Raw genomic sequence first — 18,424 nt, forward strand, 5'->3', positions numbered from 1 at the left:
AATATTGTTGAAAAAGGTAATGAGTACCTAGTACCTTAATGAGTCTCCAAAGTGGAGGTAGCGAAATGAAAAGTAATTCTAGTTAAAGCTTTAAAAACAAAAATTCAAGGCCCCTTTCTCTTGCCTGGCACTGTTCCCTTCCCTGTTGTCACACGTGGGCAGTGGGGTCCTTGGGGACCGGGGGGCCCTTGTGTGCACCAGACCCTTGACCAGACTGTGGGGGATGAGAGGAGCCTGGCTTCACACAGAGAGGAGTGTAGTCACACAGTTAGAAGTAGAGGCCGGGAAAGCAGGAGGAGAAAGACTTCCTCAACGGAGGGCACTTGAGCAGAGCTGACAGCAGAGTCTGCTCCGTGGTCCAGCAGCTCCTGGGCACGCTGAGGTCTCTGAAAAGTTGGCCTGAGATGGGATACTTAAACCTGTGCTCAGACACTCAGTCGTGTCCAACTCTTTGTGATCCTGTGGACTGTAGCCTGCCAGGCTCCTCTGTCCATGGGACCCTCCAGGCAAGAATACTGGAGTGGGTTGCCATTTCCTCCTCCAGGGGATCTTCCAGACCCAGGATCAAACCCAAGTCTCTTACGTTTCCTCCACTGACAGGCAGATTCTTTCCACCAGCACCACTTGGGAAGCCTAAAACCTTCTTGTCCTTGTTGTTCGGTTGCTTAGTCATGTCCTGAGACTCCATGGACTGCAGCACACCAGGCCTCCCTATCCTTCACTCTCAAGGAGTTTGCTCAGACTCATGTCCATTGAGTCGATGATGCCATCCAACCATCTCATCCTCTGTCATCTCCTTCTCCTCCTGCCTTTGAGCGTCGGGGTCTTTTCTCTTGAATCGGGTCTTCACGTTAGGTGGCCAAAGTATTGGAGCTTCAGCTTCAGCATCGGCCCTTCCAGTGAATATTCAGGGTTGATTTCCTTTAGCCCCAATATCTGGGGCTATTTAATTTCGAGTCAGAACTTGGTGAAGGTGACATTTCAAGTTGTCCAGCAGGAAATGGATCGATCATTCAGTACATGGCTTTAGCACAACTGATCAAACGGTAGAAAAAATTTCATTCTGACTTCTCACCAAAAGCCAAAGTAAACTCTGGTCAATTAAATATTAAATGCAATTAAAATGATCCCAAGAGTATTGGGAGAAAATACAAGCTGATGTTTATTCAGTGTTCGGTGTTGTCTCTGTGAAGCTACTTCCATCCAGGAGTGGAAACTGTTACTACTGATTCTGAACCATTCTCGTTGTCACGGAAAGTGGAACCATGAGTGATCTTTTTTCTTCTTTCGGATTCTCTCTGTCTTAAGACATTTTTATATTGTTCTGGAAGTGTTTATACCATTGCCCTATTTTTTATGCTTTGTTTAAAAATTCAGTGGAAGTTTTTTTTTTTTTTTTTTTGCTTTTATAATTTAAACCTGACTTTTACATTTGTGAAAGTGATACATGGCTATAATGTGATGTTTACATGGTAGAACACAACCAGGAATAAGTTATTTAAAAACTCATGTTTGGCTCTGCTTCCCTAAATTAACCATTTTAAACATTAATTAAACATTCTTGGCACCTTTCTTTGCACGTCTACAGATAGAAAAATAACACATTTGAAATGTCATTCAGTATGAGACGTGCTCTATGTTCTATTTTTAATGAGAGAATTAAGTTTTTCCTCACTTAAACCTATAGCCATGAAATTAAAAGGCGCTTACTCCTTGGAAGGAAAGTTATGACCAACTTAGATAGCATATTGAAAAGCAGAGACATTACTTTGCCAACAACGGTCCATCTAGTCAAGGCTATGGTTTTTCCAGTGGTCATGTATGGATATGAGAGTTGGACTGTGAAGAAAGCTGAGTGCTGAAGAATTGATGCTTTTGAACTGTGGTGTTGGAGAAGACTCTTGAGAGTCCCTTGGACTGCAAGGAGATCCAACCAGTCCATCCTAAATGAGATCAGTCCTTAGTGTTCATTGGAGGGACTGATGCTAAAGCTGAAACTCCAATACTATGGCCACCTCATGCAAAGAGTGGACTCATTGGAAAAGACCCTGATGCTGGGAGGGGTTGGGAGCAGGAAGAGAAGGGGACGACAGGGGATAAGATGGCTGGATGGCATCACCGACTCGATGGACGTGAGTTTGAGTGAATTCCGGGAGTTGGTGAAGGACAGGGAGGCCTGGCGTGCTGCGATTCATGGGGTCGCAAAGAGTCGGACACGACTGAGCGACTGAACTGAAACTGAAACTTATAGAAAAGAATCTGCATTATGACAGAAGGAATTACCGCTCTTTGGGAAAATGTTTCTGTGCTATAAGAGATATTAGTTCCTGGGGCTTCCCTGGTCATCCAGTGGATTAAGACTCTGCCTGCCAATGCAACGGACGTGGGTTCGATCCTTGGTCTGGGAAAATCTGCTATGGAGCAGCTAAGCCCATGTACCACACCTACTTGCCCTGCGCACCCCAGAGCCCATGTTCCGAAACAAGAGAGGCCTCCACGATGAGAGGCTCATGCCCCAGAACTAGAGAGTAGCCCCCACTTGCCGCAACCGGAGAGAGCCTACAGGCAGCAGTGAAGACCCAGCACATCCAAAAATCTAAGAGAGAGAGAGAGAGAGAGATACTAGTTCTGTCTAATTAGAGGTCTGATTACAGATGGCTTTGAAGGTAAAACGTGTTTTACGAAGCTGAGCAGACTGAAATCTGCCGGAGTCCAGCCCCCGCAGGATCCAGGGGAACCTGAAGGAAAAACGGCGTCGGCGGATGATTTAGAGAGAGATAAGGAAAGAATATTGTAGATACGAAAATAGAGGAGAGAAAGAGGCTGATATTCCTTGGTTTACATAGAAAGCCAATAAAACTTCGAGACAAGAAGTTCGCCCTGTTCACGGAGGCCACAGGTGCCTTCTCGGTCTCCCTCACCCGAAGGAGTGAAGATGCAGAACATCTTCTCATTCAGGTCTTAGAAACTGGGCAGGTAAGTGAACGCAGGGAGCCTCTATGCTCCAAGGGATCAGCCTGAAAAAAAAAGTAAGAGAGAAAAAAAGAGAAAAAAGAAAAACACGGGGTGACCAAGCTTTTTCAAGCGAGGCCCAATAGCTTTATTATTAAAAGGTACTTTTATACCTTGTCTTATACATAGAGGGAAATGAAAGATGCAAAGTCATACAGAGTCAGCCCAAACATTACATCTGTTTTGTCTTTATCGAAACCAGGATTATTTTTGCAAACCTTTTCCAAAAACAATATTGTGTATATTATTATCTTTCGGCCTTGGAGGCCTGTGAACATTTTATGACCCTCTTTTGATAAAGGCTTTTCAACCAGAAAACTTATTTTTCCCTTGAAATGTTTTTTCTTATATTTCTAATCTGTGTCAGCCTCAAAAAGTATTAAACAGAGTTACATCTTCAGGAAGCAAAGGTGTAGTGAGTTACAAGAAAGAACCAATTAGCTCAAAGTCTGATGTGGTTAATTTCAAGGCTACACTTGTTTTTCTTACTTTCCAACTGTGTTAACTAATGCACTCCCAGGTGCACAGTGGATAAGAGATACGGGAGCTTAGCAACAAGCATTGGCCCAATAATGAAATCCTATGCCTAGCACTACGCTAATAACTTTTAACTCTTTACAAGGCTCTATGTTTTAGGCTTTCCATGCCTCTCACAGTTGGGAGGATGTAAATAATCATATGCGTAGCTGCAAGAGTCTGGATATACCTGCCAAGCAAGCTATAATGCTAACAGAGGGGTTTTGATTGGAAATATTCCTCTCATGTCCAGGAGACGTATTAGCTATAGCCCTAAGTTAATTTTTTCCAGAGAAATGTGGTCAGGGTTAGCTCCCTGTTAATGTCAGAGGAGTTGGTGAAAGTCATGAAATAGTAAAACAGACAGATTTTGGTTTTGGGGTAGATGCTCGAGAAAGCCTAGGGAGCCCGTTGAGTCCTGAAGCCTTGCTTAACAGTTCTCTTCCACATGACCTTGTCATGGGTGGGATCTCCCGTGGTGGCTCCCAGCAGAAATCATCATGTTTCTCTACCCCATATATTAATGTTAGGCTAGATCAACCGAAAAATCCCGGTAAGAAGAAGAGAGGAGCATGGTTATGTTTCCTCCCTCTCCCGAGCCCATCTCCCCATGTCTCAGCTGCCTGTTATTTTTACCTCAGTGGGGTTTGCAGCCCTGACACTCTGTCGTAACCACGGATCCTGTGCGTCAGTGGATTTAGGGCCTTCATCAGCAGTGTGCTGACAGTGATGCCTTCATTCTTGAGGTTTAGGGTGTCTAGATTTCATGGTCAAGGTGTCTCTTCAAGAAGGGTCCTGAGTGCCTGAGAACAGAAAGCCTGCTTGTCATCTGCACAGTTTAAGGGTGCTGTGGCTGGGCTTAACGCTCTTGGATGCGTTTCCTTTCCTCGGGAGGCTGTGGAGGTTCTTCTGCATATGACGACGCCGTGGAGAAGTGTGAGGCCTGCTTTGCTTTGTCTTTCCTGAAGTTGACGGAAGAATGCCTGCCTTCATCGTGAGTCGTGGTCCCTTAGCCAGGATGCATCTCAGTCTTGTTTTCCTGTCTCCTGTAATTCCGTTTCCTTGTCTGTGGAAGATTGTTGCTGAACCCCGAAAGATGCCGGGATTCTTGGCCTCCGGAGGAGAAGGATTCAATCCAGGGCCAGAGACAAGGCTTGATCACTCAGAGCTTTTGGGTAATAAAGTTCTATTAAAGCATAAAAGAGATAGAGAAAGCTTCTGACACAGACATCAGAAGGGGGCAGAAAGACTGCCCCCCTTGCTAGTGTTAGCAATAGTTACATACTCTCCAATTAGTTATTACAATAAATCGAAAGACTGTCCGGAGGTTTGCAAAGATCTTTCTAGACCTACTCCAACAATCCGCATTTCAAGATAACAGGATTAGCCAGAAGGCCCTCAGGAAGGAGAAACTGTCCTCAAGCAGGATACATGCCTGCTATATAATCCTTAGCACAGAGTCCAAACCCAGTGGCTAGTTGTGTGATCATCAGTTCCGGGCTTAAAGATAAAAACGTTTTATGTGACTAAGACTAAGGAATGTAGAGAGAGAGAAAAAAAAAAAAATTTGTCCTTTCTTCCTCCTTGAGAATTCCAGACCCCTCTCTTCACTTTGAGAGCCCTAGACCGCTTTCTCCTCCTTGGGGACCCTGGACTTCTTATCAGTCTGCCTAGGAGTTGACGCTCTCATTTGTTGTAGTGGATTCTTTCATTTCAGGGAGCTTTTTTGGTGTTCTAATTGCTGCTTTGTTACTGATTTCTCTGCTTCTCAGACCTACGTATGGATTTTGTAGGTTTTCTCAGTGTATTCGCTGCCCTCTAATTTTTAATGCTTTCGTCGTTAATCTGCTCTCGCACAAGCCTTTCCTTTATGTGAGGAATTTGATTTTCAGATGGAAAGCCTCGTTTCCCTCAGCCTCGGTGGCTAATGGAAAGGTAACTGCCATTTGTTGGGTGAGACAAAATTTTCCTAGCGTGAGACCCTCAGGGCCTTTATTGAAGAGACCGTGAACAGGAGATGGGGGATGTTCCTGTACTGACCAGATGTGATGCGGCTGAAGCTCCAGGGCTGTCCCCGCCCTCAGTGGGAATGACACCGGCGTGTACCCTGAGGAGACGTATGGACCGCTTCGGTCAGGTGCGCTGGGGCCGCCCATGGGCCTGTGTGCTCCGGGACTCCACTGTTGCTATGGAGATGAGACGGCTCATCACTCCAGCAGGTGCCTCCGCCCTTGCTGTCCGGGGGCCCCGGTCCCTGGAGGAACCTCACAGGGTCCACGAGCCGTTTCCCCTCCCATGAAGGCCCCGGGTGCCTCCACTCCCAGGACATCTTCAGCCTGGCCCAGAGCAGAGGGGGTGCACCTAGGAGAACTCGCTTCAGATTCAGTTCCCTTTGCCTAGTGGTGTGTTGGCTTAAACCGACCTCCCCCTCCTTTTGAAAAATCACCTCATTCTGCCTTCTTAGAGACTCTTCTTACATTTGCTTTCCGGCTTCTCGGTTCCCTAGGCGTCCGGCTTACCCGTTGTTAAGCGCGTCTGTCTCGTCGTGTAGTTTGTTTGCAGTTACAAGTTGGCTCAACTTTTATTTTGACACCTTCCAGCTGGACTGAGAACCCTTCCCCATGTTGCTCTGAGCCTTCTCAGACTTTGCTGGTTATTTTTGTTTAATGTTCCCCTGTTTCCCTTCCTCCAACTCTTCTCTCATCCCTCCCAAGGCATTTATGACATTTAAACATAGTATCAGGGATACCTTTTACTTGAATTTCCTGCAGCACTTTAAAAAATCCTCTTCCTGCTTAGCACCGTTAAGATGTTTCTGGATATTTCTGGGTCTTTAGAAACCAGTGACTGTGGACTCTGGGACGGAGGTGGGGCTGCAGCGTAGGCTGTACTGGGTGGGCAGGGGACCAGCCCAGCCCTGCTGTGTATACGCTGTGCCAGGCTGCCCACTGGGGCCTCGATTCTGGAGGCCCTTTGTCGTCTTTGTGTTCCCGGAAGGAAAGCTTGCATAGCTCACCCAGCCCCGTCCCCCACCCAGCCTCTCCCCCACCTCTCCCTGGGCGGGCAATTCTCTGATCAGACTCCGATGTCATCCCCCAAAAGTTTCTGGTACACATGTTTGAGAAATGGTAATCTATATCATTCACCTTATTTCCATAAAGGTCTCTCCAGGGCCTAATAGAGGCTGTTTTTAACCTCATTTGAGCCACAGATTATGTAGAAACGTGTTCAAGAGAAGAAAACCGTCAGTTGGCAGTGGTCTCATTTGCTGTCCTGACATGGGCCCCAGGAGTGTGTGTCCCCGTGCCATGGTCGAGGGTCACTATTGACTCTCATGCCTCAGCGCCTCAAATCGTGGCATCCAGGAGTTGTGAGCCCTTCAGCGTGGGGTGCGGGAGGGGATAGGACCCACCAAGCCAAAGAAGGTTGCTTTCTGAAGCCCGATTCTGATGGGCCCTTGTCCCTGTCTGTTCCCCATGTCTCCCTGGTGTCCTCGCCCACCACAGGGAGACACTGGAGCCTGGCAGGCTGTTTCATGCTTTTTCATTCGCACGGCACATGGTTAAAGCCTCAGTAGGTTTTCTTCTCATCCCCGATGTTCCTGTAGAGCAGACTGGCTGAGACAAGAACTGTGATGTGATTCCCTTGCATTCGCACCTTCTCGGCCGGGAGAGCCCTTGCCCCAGTCCTCTCCACCTGCAGGGCGTCCACTCGCCTGTCTAGGCTTGGCCTGGATGCCGCCTTGACCTTGGTACCCGTCCCCATCGTCCATCAGAAAGCAGCCACATCCCCGCCACCCTCCTTTGCCTCATTAGACCTCTTCCTGCCGTTTCTGACCTGCCGTGCCTCCCCCTCTCAGCTGCCCATTCCTTGCTGTCAAGTCCCTGACGTGGGCAGGGTGACCAGTTGTCCCAGTTTGCTCTGAGGCATTTACTGGGTGGTGGGCTTTCAAAGCTAAACTCTGGAGAATCCCAGGAAACCGGGATGGTCCCTCTACAGACCCACACGTGGTTATTCTTACTCCAGTGAGAATTATGCATCGCACAGCAATGGGACTCAGGGTTTGTCCACTCGTCTTTCAGAGGATGCAGTCCAGAGAGACCTGCTTTGAAAGATAGGAAAGTTTGTAAAATTATCAGACAGATGGTGCTGGTGCTCCTCCCTGGGAGGCAGCGTGTGTTGCCCGCCGTGTAGATAGTTTTAATCATGCAGTCTCCAATCAGACGGAGACCTTCTCAAGGGCAGAAACGGCTTACTCGATTCTTAAGACTTCTTGTTTGCTGAATGAAGCAGGAAGCAGTGAATGAATGAATGGAGTGGGCCTGGAGGTGGCCCTCAGAATAAATTCTGCTTTGCCTTTTCAGGAAGCCGGAGCCGGTGAATGAGAAGTGAAGGTCCAGTGTGTCTCTGTTTTATTCCTTGAAAACAGGAAGTCCTTTGATGGATTTTAAAATGCCAACAAAGATGTTGCTAGAAAAAACAAGGATGCTTTTTATTCAGGCTCAGTGGGTGACCCTCTCCTGATCCTTCCTGGGATGGATTTTTCCCCCGAGTGAGCATACTTTAAAGCACAGTTTTTCAGGCGCCTGATGCTGTGTGTGCTTTTATTCTGCCCTAGCCAAGGGAGTCCCAGGATTCTCTGGCAGGTTTGCAGAAGGAGTCTTTTATGTACAGAGAAGTTTGTCCCCCGTGGGTGATAGCTCAGTCTGCAGGGGCGGGGCTGGAAAGCTCTCAGTTTTGAAGCAGGAACAGCACCCCAGCCCCATTCCTGGTCGCTTGTCCGCTTCTCAGAGCCCCACATTCAGTCTGGTTTCAGAGTCAGATCTTCTCTTCCTTCTTCTGAGACGAGAGAGAATTTGCAGAGCCAAGGCTCTGAGCAGGTGAAGCCTGTGCCTCTTGCCTGGGTCAGTAGACTCTTCCCCGGTACTTCTTCCCTCTGGAATTCTCTCCTCCTCCTCCTCTCCGCACCGCAATGCTGCACATCCCTCAGGGTGCCAGCCATTCCGGCCCGCAGGACGGTCATCCTTTCGGAATTCCGTGTACTTTTTCATCAGTGCCACGAGCTTCCTGATGATTTCATTTGAGCTCATCTATTTCTTAAGAAAGTTTGTGAGGGCAGGAACCATGTCTTCTCTGATCTTTCCAGCAACCCCAGGTAGGCAGCCCCTCCTCCTTGATGTCATGATAAAAATCACTGGATAAATTGGCCTCTGCAGTTAGAGCTCAGAGACTCTGAAACTCTGATGTGGGTGATTGTCTAGTGGTTCAGGGAGGTTGCAACACAAAAATAAAGGAATGAAGCGGAAGGACAAGCAAGGTATCAGCATTTCCCAAAATATCATCCTGCCAGTAGAATTGTATAAAGAAGACTAAGAGCCGAAGAATAGATGCTTTTGAACTGTGGTGTTGGAGAAGACTCTCGAGAGTCCCTTGGATAGCAAGGAGATTCAACCAGTCAGTCCTAAAGGAAATCAGTCCTGAATATTCAAAGGACTGATGCTGAAGCTGAAACTCCAATTCTTCAGCAACCTAATGGGAAGAAATGACTCATTGGAAAAGACCCTGATGCTGGGAAAGATTGAAGGTGGGAGGAGAAGGGGGCAACAGAAAATGAGATGGTTGGATGGCATCACTGACTTGATGGACGTGAGTTTCAGCAAATACCTCGAGATAGTGATGGACAGGGAAGCCTGGTGTTGCTGCAGTTCATGGGGGGTAGCAAAAGAGTTGGACACGACTTAGCAGCTTAAACAGCAGCAAAGTAGAAACGTACCTTTAAGTTGCTTTCAGAAATCTGCTGAAATGCTGCAGAGACACTTACATATACCATCAGCCACAGAGTGGGCAGTGAGGAGCAGGAAGGGAGTCCACCCACCCGGGGAGGGTGCCGTCCAGCAGCGGCACTTCTGGCTTGTCGCCTCCCTCACTGCCATGACGCTGGGTGTCCCCAGGGTTTCTGGAGCCCCCCCAAAGAATAAATGTCTCTTAACCTTTGCTTGTTCAGTCTCTTAAGACTATTTTGTGTTGCACACACAAGAAAAGGCAAGGACGAGGAGTCCAGTCTCGCCCTTGCTGGACTTCAGTGTTCTCATCTGTGCAATGGGCTCTGTCTTCCGTCCTTCATAGACTTCTTGTGACAGAGAAAGGGACAGCCCCAGCGCTGTTCTGGACATTGTATCCCTGCCCCAATAGGCCAGACCTGAGGCAGGTTGAGCCTGCAGCCTCTTGCATCTTGCATTTTCATTGACCAGATCTACATGTTTAAATTCCGTGGTTTTCTTGGTAAGAGAAATAGGAATACGGACGCTGGGACGAGCCAGCCAGAGTGTCCTGTCCCCTGCTCTGCTTTGCTGGCGGCTCATTCCTGAGGGACCCTTTTGCACTTTACAGACGGGCATTTGTTTGGGCTTCGCCTGTCGTTGTGGACCCAGGACCAGACTTCCGTGTTTTGTGTTCCAGGGAGATGTCCATCCAACAGGACGGGAGGGTTCACCTCACTGTCGTTTACTTTGGAAAAGAAGAAATGGATGAGGTCAAAGAAATACTTGAGAACACTTCCAGGTGAGTCCGAGGTGGAGCTGTGGTCGGGAGTCTGGGACCTGAGCCTGGGAGGAGGTACCTGAGCTCGTACAGGCTGTTTTATGTCCTTACCGCTCCCGGCGGCCCGACCCGGGACAGTGACGGGCTGGCCTTGTGTGTGTTAGGGGATTGAGGGGTTGCTTCTGCGCCCTCCTTCCTGGGGACTGCCCACCTCGCATGCATCCTCATAGTGGGGCAGCGACTCGGACAGGCGGGCAACAACAGCCCAGAGTGGCCTGGGTGGGGGACAGGGCTTCTCTGACCCACCGTGTGAACGGCAGGTGTGGGGACTGCACTCGGCAGGGATGGAGTCGGGGAGCACAGCCATGTGGGGAGCTGCTTCTCAGCCCCGCTCTTCAGGGCTCCGTCTCATCTACTTCGCAGATGGGCTCACCCTCCGACTCTCTCATTCTGCGCTTTGAGATCAGAGAGGGGTGGGCAGTGATGACTGGGGCAGGCCCTAGAGTCTCAGAAGCTGTTGGACCAGCACCTGTGGACAGAGGCTTGTGGGTTTCTACCTCATTCATCAGTTACGTGGGGAGTAAGTGCACCAAAAAAACAACAGAGAGGGGTTTTTTCCCCTACCCAAATAAGCGAACAAACATATATTTAATGAGTACACATCGGTGACATTTCCTGCTTGTGAGGAGGCTGGTGGTGCAGTCTGCTCACTCATCCTGGTTTGCAGCCACAGGTGAATGACCAGGTGGGTGGTTTCTCTGTGCGTACATCTTGGAGGGTGGTCAGAGGTGCTGGGGGCGGAAGTCATCTGAGTAGGTTCACTGGTTTGAGTATAAACACGTCCCTCCGTTTTCAATATCTGGTCAAAGCATAAGATGCTGAGACTAAGTGCGCTCTTTGTGTTTTTCAGGCTTTGTTACTAAGTTTGTATTACCGAGCACAAGATCAGAATGGTAGTAATTACTCAGACCTCTGAAGCAGTGCACTGGTCAGATTCTGTCCACACTGACTTTTGTAAATGAAGTTTTATTGGCTCGAAGGCCTGCTCACCTCTTTCTGTATCGTTTATGGCAGTTTTCATACTCAACTGCAGAGCTGAGTAGTTATGACAGAGACAGCGTAACTCACAAAGCTAAACTTTTTACTGTCTGGTCCTTTATAGAAAAAGTTTGCCAACCTCTGTTCTAAAGCAATAAGGAGTTAAAAGAGTTTAAAACTAGTACCAGTTTAAAGCCGTGGCGCCTGCCGAAGGGAGATCAAAGGGAATAAAATAATTGAATATCCTAAACGTAAATGAATTAGAAACCTCTCGACTCCAGCGCGTTGCAGTATCCTTTTCATCTCTACTTGGGAGTGAGGAGCGGGAGTTATTGGAATTCATGTCCTCTGCTGGTGGATAGGTTTTAACATCTCTGCAGGTAGGCACGGGAGGTGTGGATCTTTTTCACGCCTTCCAGATGATTCTGACATGCAGCCAGGATTGAGAACGATTGTCTAGGAAAGTGGAGGTCCCTCCAGGGCCTGCCTGAGCTACCTCCTTTAAGGGTATTTTAAGTAGAGGTCCAGGTGACTCTATAGCACAGTCAGGCTGGGTCTGGCATCTCCCAAGGACATCAGAAGATGATCAGACATTTGCTGATAGATACCTCAGGCCGACTTTAGACGAGTCTGATGGACAAATGGGAGGCCACTGAGGCCGTGTTACAGGAAATGCTCTGTCCAGTGGCTGGAGTGCCTGGGACTCTATCAAGGCAGTTTCTTCCATATCACATTACCTGGCGGGCTGAATTCACACTCAGAGGGTTGTGTGGTCAGCCAAGAATGAACAGAATCTGAACAAGGACAGTACAGTGATTCCCGGGGTAGGGATGGTTTGGGAAACTCCCAGAGACAAAGCTAGCCCTGAAGGGGACTTCATGCTGGAGCCTGAGCCAGTCTTTGAAGCAAGGCTGCAGAAACTTGCTGCCTCCCCGCTCTGATCACCGGTGACACTGCGGTGTTGATGCCATGGAGGCCGTGGGGCGTGTTCTGCCCCCTCCTGGGAGTTGCTTTAGGAATGCCCTTTCCTCTGCCGCCAGCCTGAGCTGGTTCCCCACGGCTGCTGCCTGCAACCCCATGGAGCAGATGGAGTTCCTTGTCACCCGCTATACCCGCTCGGGTACCCAGTCTGGTCCCCAGGCCGGCTCTCACCTCTCCTGTCGTTTTGACAGCTCAGTGCCCCGCAGCCGCACGGGGGGCGCAGTTCACCCTTCGTCCTCACTCGCCGTGTTCCCTTAGGTCTGGGTTCCCTCCACCCTCGTTCCTGCTTCCTCTGAGGCTCCGTCTGGCCGTCCGCACCCAGATCCCCACTCTGGAGCTCCCCCTGCCCTGTCCTGCCCTCTCAGCTCTGACCACCCTCTCTCTCAGCATCTCTCATACACGCTTCCTGGTGTGTGTTTCCACTGTCCTGGCTAGTCTATCTGCTGCTAGCATGGTACCGCGTCGGGTGCTTCTGTGACTCCAGCCCTCAGCACAGGGCCTTACTCAGTTTTAAAATGTTCAGTGTTTGTCCTTTGGGAGAAGGACAATGCCCAGCGTGTAGTAAATTTGTACACAGTAACCTATGTAAAACACATAGAAGAAGCTTTACTTAACTCCTATTTTCATCATTCTCTTAAGATGCTAAAACTTTAATTAAAATGCATCTCATCTTTGAATAATATTAAACTGTTATTATTAAATATTAAATTAGTAAATGTTAGATCATTATTATTATTAATAATTATTAAACCATTGTTATTAACATGAATGGTACCATTTAATGTTTGCACCAACCCTGTAAGATAGAAGCTGTTATTAACCCCCCGCCCTTTTTTTTTTTTCTGCACGGCATGTGGGATCTTAGTTCCCAAACCCGTGCCTGCTGCAGTGGAAGCATGCACTCAATCACTGGAACTCCCTGACCCCGTTTCTTAGATGAAGAAGTGGAGGTTTAGAGAGGTTGGTACTCAGCCTGCCGCTCCTGATCCGGGGGACGGTCAGAACCTCATCTGTAACTTTCAGATTCCTAGTCTTAACATCCCAGCAGATTCTCACTCCAAAAATCCATAGCTGTTCATTGAAAACAGTAAGATTTGAAAGCAGTTTCAATGAAATTTATTTCACTTGGCTATCAGCATTGTGACAAAACTATTCTAAATCTAGCTAATATATACGTATTTTAAGAATGTCTTGAAAAAGTCTAGCTCAGTGACTGGCGTGCAGCGTCTATGCTTACTCCGTCGAGCTTTCTATTTCCGTGGACAGCTGCATAGCAATGTTTTCCAAACTGCAGTTTGTGATTCATTAGAGGGCTGTAAAATTGATTTGATTTGAGTGGATTGTGTGCAGTGTTTAAAAAAAAAACAAGATAGAATAGGATAGAAGATTATCAAAATGTATCATGAGTAGTAAAGATTATTGTTTCATGAAACTTTAATTTCAGAGAGTGTGTGTGTAGAGGGGTTGCTGTGTGATGATGTATGATATATCCTTTTGTAAGGATAAGCGTTGTGGTCAAAATATTTAGAAGCACTGACATGGAGATCCCATTAGTTTGAGAGAGGATCCAGGCCTAAGATCTCAATAACCATTTTCTAGTCTCCCCTTGGGTTTCCTTGGTGGCTCAGTGGTAAAGAATCCACCTGCCAATGCAGGAGATGTAGGTTCAGTTCCTGGGTTGAGAAAATCCCCTCGAGAAGGAAATTTCAATTCACTCCAGTATTCTTGCCTGGGATATTCCATGGACAGAGGAGCCTGCAGGCTACAGTCTATGGGGTCACAAAAGAGTCAGGCCGAACTTAGTGACTAAAAAACAACAACAAATTAGTTCTCAGTAGATGATTTTTATTCCACAGAGTTTTTCTTACTTGTTGTGTTCAGTTGCCACGTCGTGTCTGACTCTTTGTGACCCCATGGACTGCAGCAACCCAGGCTTTCCTGTCCTTCAGTATCTCCCAGAGTTTTCTCAAGTTCATGTCCATTGAATTGGTGATGCCATCCAACCATCTCAGCCTCTGTTGCCCTCTTCTCCTTCTGCCTTCTATCTTTCCCAGCATCAGGGTCTTTTCAAATGAGTCAGCCATTCGTATCAGGTGGCCAAAGTACTGGAGCTACAGCTTCAGCTTCAGTCCTTCCAAAGAGTATCCAGGGTTGATTTCCTGTAAGATTGACTGGTTGATCTCCTTACAGTCCAGGGGACTCTTAAGAGTCTTCTCCAACACCATAGTTCAAAAGCATCAATTCTTTGGTGCTCTGCTTTCTTTACTGTCCGGCCCTCACATCTGTACATAGCCTTGACTATACGGACCTTTGTTGGCAAAGTGATGTCTTTGCTTTTTAGCACTACGCCTCAGCTAGTCTCAAATTACAGCCTAGCTCAGTGGTTCTCAAATATAAATGTACTTTAAATAACGTGGAGTGCTTTTTAAAATGCAGATTCCTGAGCTCCAGCCCCAGAAATTCTGAGTTGTTAGGTCTGAGATGAAGCCTCAGAATCAAGACTGAGTTCAGCTTGTGATGTTGATGTGAGTGGTCCATGGCCCGTATGGGGAGTTCTAGCCTAGGGGAACCACTCCCACTCCACTATTCTTGCCTGGAGAATCCCATGGACAGAGGAGCCTGGAGGGCTACATTCCATGGGGTTGCAAAGAGTTGGACATGACTGAGCAACTAACTCACACATACATAGCCTGGGGACATTTGTCTGGAGCTGTATGTTAGAAAATTTTTAAAAACCGTACTGGTAGATGGATTTGCATGAGTTTTAATTTACTGAGTGGCATCTTTGTCCAATCGTGAGGACAAGAAGGCAGCTTTCAGAAGGACAGTCTGGGATGGAAGCACTGGAGCCAAGACCCTGCCTGCAGCTGTGTGCCCGAGAGGGTTTCGTGTGTGCTGTCAGGAACCAGTCTTTGTTGCCGTGGTGTTGTCTGCATTTCATGCCCCTTTGAAGGGACTTGTTTGATGTGTATCTTCAGGAGCAATTTATTAGAATATCCCTAAAGAAAACTGGGAAGAAAGTTGTCTGAAATTTGAGCGTAATTGTTACTGTAATATTCTTCATAAACAAGGAGGTTTCATTTTATCTATTTACTTTTTAGTATTTATTTGTCTGTGTCAGATCTTGCTGCACGTGGGCTCTTCATTGCGGCGTGCAGGCTTCTGTCTAGTTTGGAGGTGGGGGCTTAGCTGCCCCGCGGCATGTGCGGGATCTTAGTTCTCTGACCAGGGATCAAGTCCTGTGTCCCCTGTGTTGGAAGGCAGATTCTTGATCGCTGGACCACCAGGGAAGTCCCAGCAAGGACTTTTTTAGATAAGAGTCTCATCTGCTAAAATGAAAAACGCTACAAGGTGAATGCCTTTCTAGAAGATAAAGAGTTCTGGACACTGGGAAGTGCCTCACAAATGAAGGGAGCTTCTCAGGCCTGTGGCCATCTCACCCAGCATCTACCAGAGAAGGGACTAAGCGCCACTCTGCTTGGTGACCACTTCTTTGCACAGATGTGACTGTTTAGGCGTTCCAAGTTGTTCTTTGGGGGATTTGAGCATGGCATATAGATTGTAGTATCGTGATAGTGTTAAATTTCTTGAGTGTAAGTGCATCACTATTTTGTTATAAAGGAAAGTATCTTGGTCCTTATTTTTGAAAGTGAAGTTGCCATGATGCCCGTAACCTCAAATGGTTCAGAGGAAGGAAATACAGCCAAATTTTAACACTGGATGAATCTGGGTGGATGGTATATAGGTACTTTAGTATGCTTACAACCTTCCTAATGGTTTAAATTTTTCCAAGTAAAAATTAGAGAAATATGCTATGAAAAAAATTAAATGAAATTCAGTTCATACAATGGAATATAATGCAACAGGTTTTTTTTGAAGGCTGTATCAGTGAAATGGTGAAATAAAGACCTTGCAAAATTCTCCTCTATAAAAGTAATGAGAAAATTCATAAAAATCATCAGAATCAACTTTTGTAAGACTATGGAAATTAAAGCTTGGAACAGACTAGAAAGTGCTTCTCTAAATCACTGAATCTCGGTGTGAACAGGGAGCTTTGGGAACTTTAACTTGCCCCTTTTCCACCCCTCCCCCCGCCTTCAGCTTGTCAATAACCTTGACGGCCAGCAGCCCATAGGAGTCACAGCTTGGCAGACACTGGGAGCCAGTATATGGCTGGAGCTCCTTGAGAGCATTATTCTCAGAGAATTGTCGTTAGTTGACCTGCCTGGGGATTTCCCTGGGAGATCCTCCTCACAAGCTTGTCTTCATTTGACCCGACTCAGAGCCCTCACAGTGGAACCTTTTATCCAGAGATGTTTGTCAGAAAACAGTTACAGGAAGTCTTTAACATTGCGGCTTCCTGAAGTGGTAGAAAAGAGCGGGGGCGAAAAACAGACTAACCAAAAAGCTCAGGAGGTGAGTCTGAGCAGTGCGACCTCCAAAGGGGCTGGGAAAGCTCCAGCACCTTCCTGGGGATCCAGAGGCTGTGCTCATACCTAGGAAAGACCTGAGCAGGCCCTTACTTTGACCCCTGACTGACCTTGAGATTCTTCAGGAAGTAATGGCTCAGGTAAGTTGTCCCCTGCTGGGCTGTTGTGTGTTGATGGCATGCCCCCCCCCCCCCCCCCCCCCCCCCCCCCGGTTCATAAAGTCCCCACCATTCGCAGAGTCCCCTGGCAAAGACTGGGAGACTTGGTTTCAGGCATTTAAGGAAACCCTTGACTAATCACTATCTTACCACTAAGGGGTCACACACAAGAGTACAGTTTACAGAACTAGTTCAGGAAAGTCACTAAACAAACAACAACAGCAAATGGCAACGATGCCTGCGACGGGTGGAGAGCCTCATTTCCAGGGCTGCCATATTACATTATTGAAATGTTTCGCTTTACACACAAAAAATATGAGGCATGCAGAGAAATAAGAAAGTACGGCTCATGTGCAGGGAACGAAATCTGTCGTTAGAAATTGTTCCTGGGGAAGCCCAGGCTAAGCCCAGGTGTCATCCTTAATAGCCAAAGACACGAAGTCAGCTGTATTAAATATGTTCAAGGAATGAAAAGAAACCACGTTTAAAGAAGTAAAGAAAAATACGAGAGCCTTGTCTCACCAAATAAAGCGAGATCAGTTAAAACAAGAACCAAATAGAAAGTCTTGAGTTGAAAAGTACAATATTTAAAATAAAAACTTCATTCTGGGGCCTCAAGATCCGGTCTGAACAGGCAGAAGAAAGAATCAGTGAACTTTAGTCAATTGATATGATACAGTTTGAGAAACAAAAATACAACAGAATAAAGTAACTGAGTAAACCTCAGAGACCTGTAGGATACCGTCAAGCATGCCAGCATAGACATACTGGGAGATATCCGATCCAGAAAGAGGAGAGACGTAGAGGCAGGAAGAAATATCTGAAGAAATAATGGCCCCAGACTCCCTGTATTTGATGAAAACATTAAACTACACATCCAAGAGGCTCAAAAACTCCAAACAGGAAAACTCTTAAGAAATGCAACAAATAGTCGAAAGACAAAGAGTAAAAGAATCTGTGTTACTGAGTCCAAACTTGTATAGCCCACCACGTTGTAGGCCAGTAAATTGAGAGATGCTGTGTTGGGGCAAGGAATAGTGGCTTTATTTTCAAAGCCAGTGGGTGGTGGACTAATGTCCCAAAGAACCATCTTCCTCCAGTTAGGATTCAAGTTCCTTTTTTACTGAAAGGGGAGGAGATGTGGTTGGTTGTTGCAAAACCTCTTGGTGTTGGAATCCTTTGTTCTTACAGCTGTTCAGGTAGGCCAGGTCAGAAACTTCCAACAAGACAAGTTGGTTCTTATTTAACCAACTGATTCTTTCTTCCAATATGGAGTTAGATTTGTTCTCCTCTATTTACATAAGCAGCAGCAGTGAAGCAACTCAACAGGTCCAAGGAATCCTTTATAAGATAGAAAGTGGGATGGCATATTCAAAGTGCTGAGAGTAAAGTTCTATCAATCAAGAATTCTATATTTAGCAAAACAATCCATCAAAAATAAAGGAGAAATTAAGACATCTTCAGTTGAACAGGAACTGAGAGAGTTTGTCACTGGTAAATAAGAAATAATGAAAGGAGTATTTGTGGCTGATGGGAGAAGACACTAGACATAAACTCAAATCCATACAAAGAAATACAGAGTGCCAGAAAAGTAACTATGTAGGGAAATAGAAGACACAGTAAAAACGTATTTTTTGTGTGTAGCTTTTTTCCTATCTCATTTAATAGATAACTGCATAAAGCAGTAATAATACATCTGTACTGATAATGGCACAACTGATTTTTATGTTAATTTGTTTCCCGCAACGT

At 46.7% G+C, this 18,424-nt stretch overlaps 1 protein-coding gene across 29 annotated transcripts in view; it reads left to right on the forward strand.

Moving 5' to 3' along the window:
• The window catches only part of CSGALNACT1 (chondroitin sulfate N-acetylgalactosaminyltransferase 1), a 336,716-nt gene that overhangs the window by 299,284 nt on the left and 19,008 nt on the right, over positions 1-18,424 (forward strand). For 28 of the 29 annotated variants that reach the window (XM_027962570.2, XM_060407077.1, XM_060407076.1 and 25 more), the window contains one exon: positions 9,988-10,089. The exons of the other annotated variant lie outside the window; for it this stretch is intronic. In XM_027962570.2, coding sequence (XP_027818371.1) covers positions 9,988-10,089 — 102 coding nt within the window. The remainder of the gene's footprint in view (positions 1-9,987; positions 10,090-18,424) is intronic. 29 annotated transcript variants of the gene reach the window in all.

This window comes from Ovis aries, chromosome 26, assembly GCF_016772045.2.
Source record: "Ovis aries strain OAR_USU_Benz2616 breed Rambouillet chromosome 26, ARS-UI_Ramb_v3.0, whole genome shotgun sequence".
Taxonomy (NCBI): domain Eukaryota; kingdom Metazoa; phylum Chordata; class Mammalia; order Artiodactyla; family Bovidae; genus Ovis; species Ovis aries.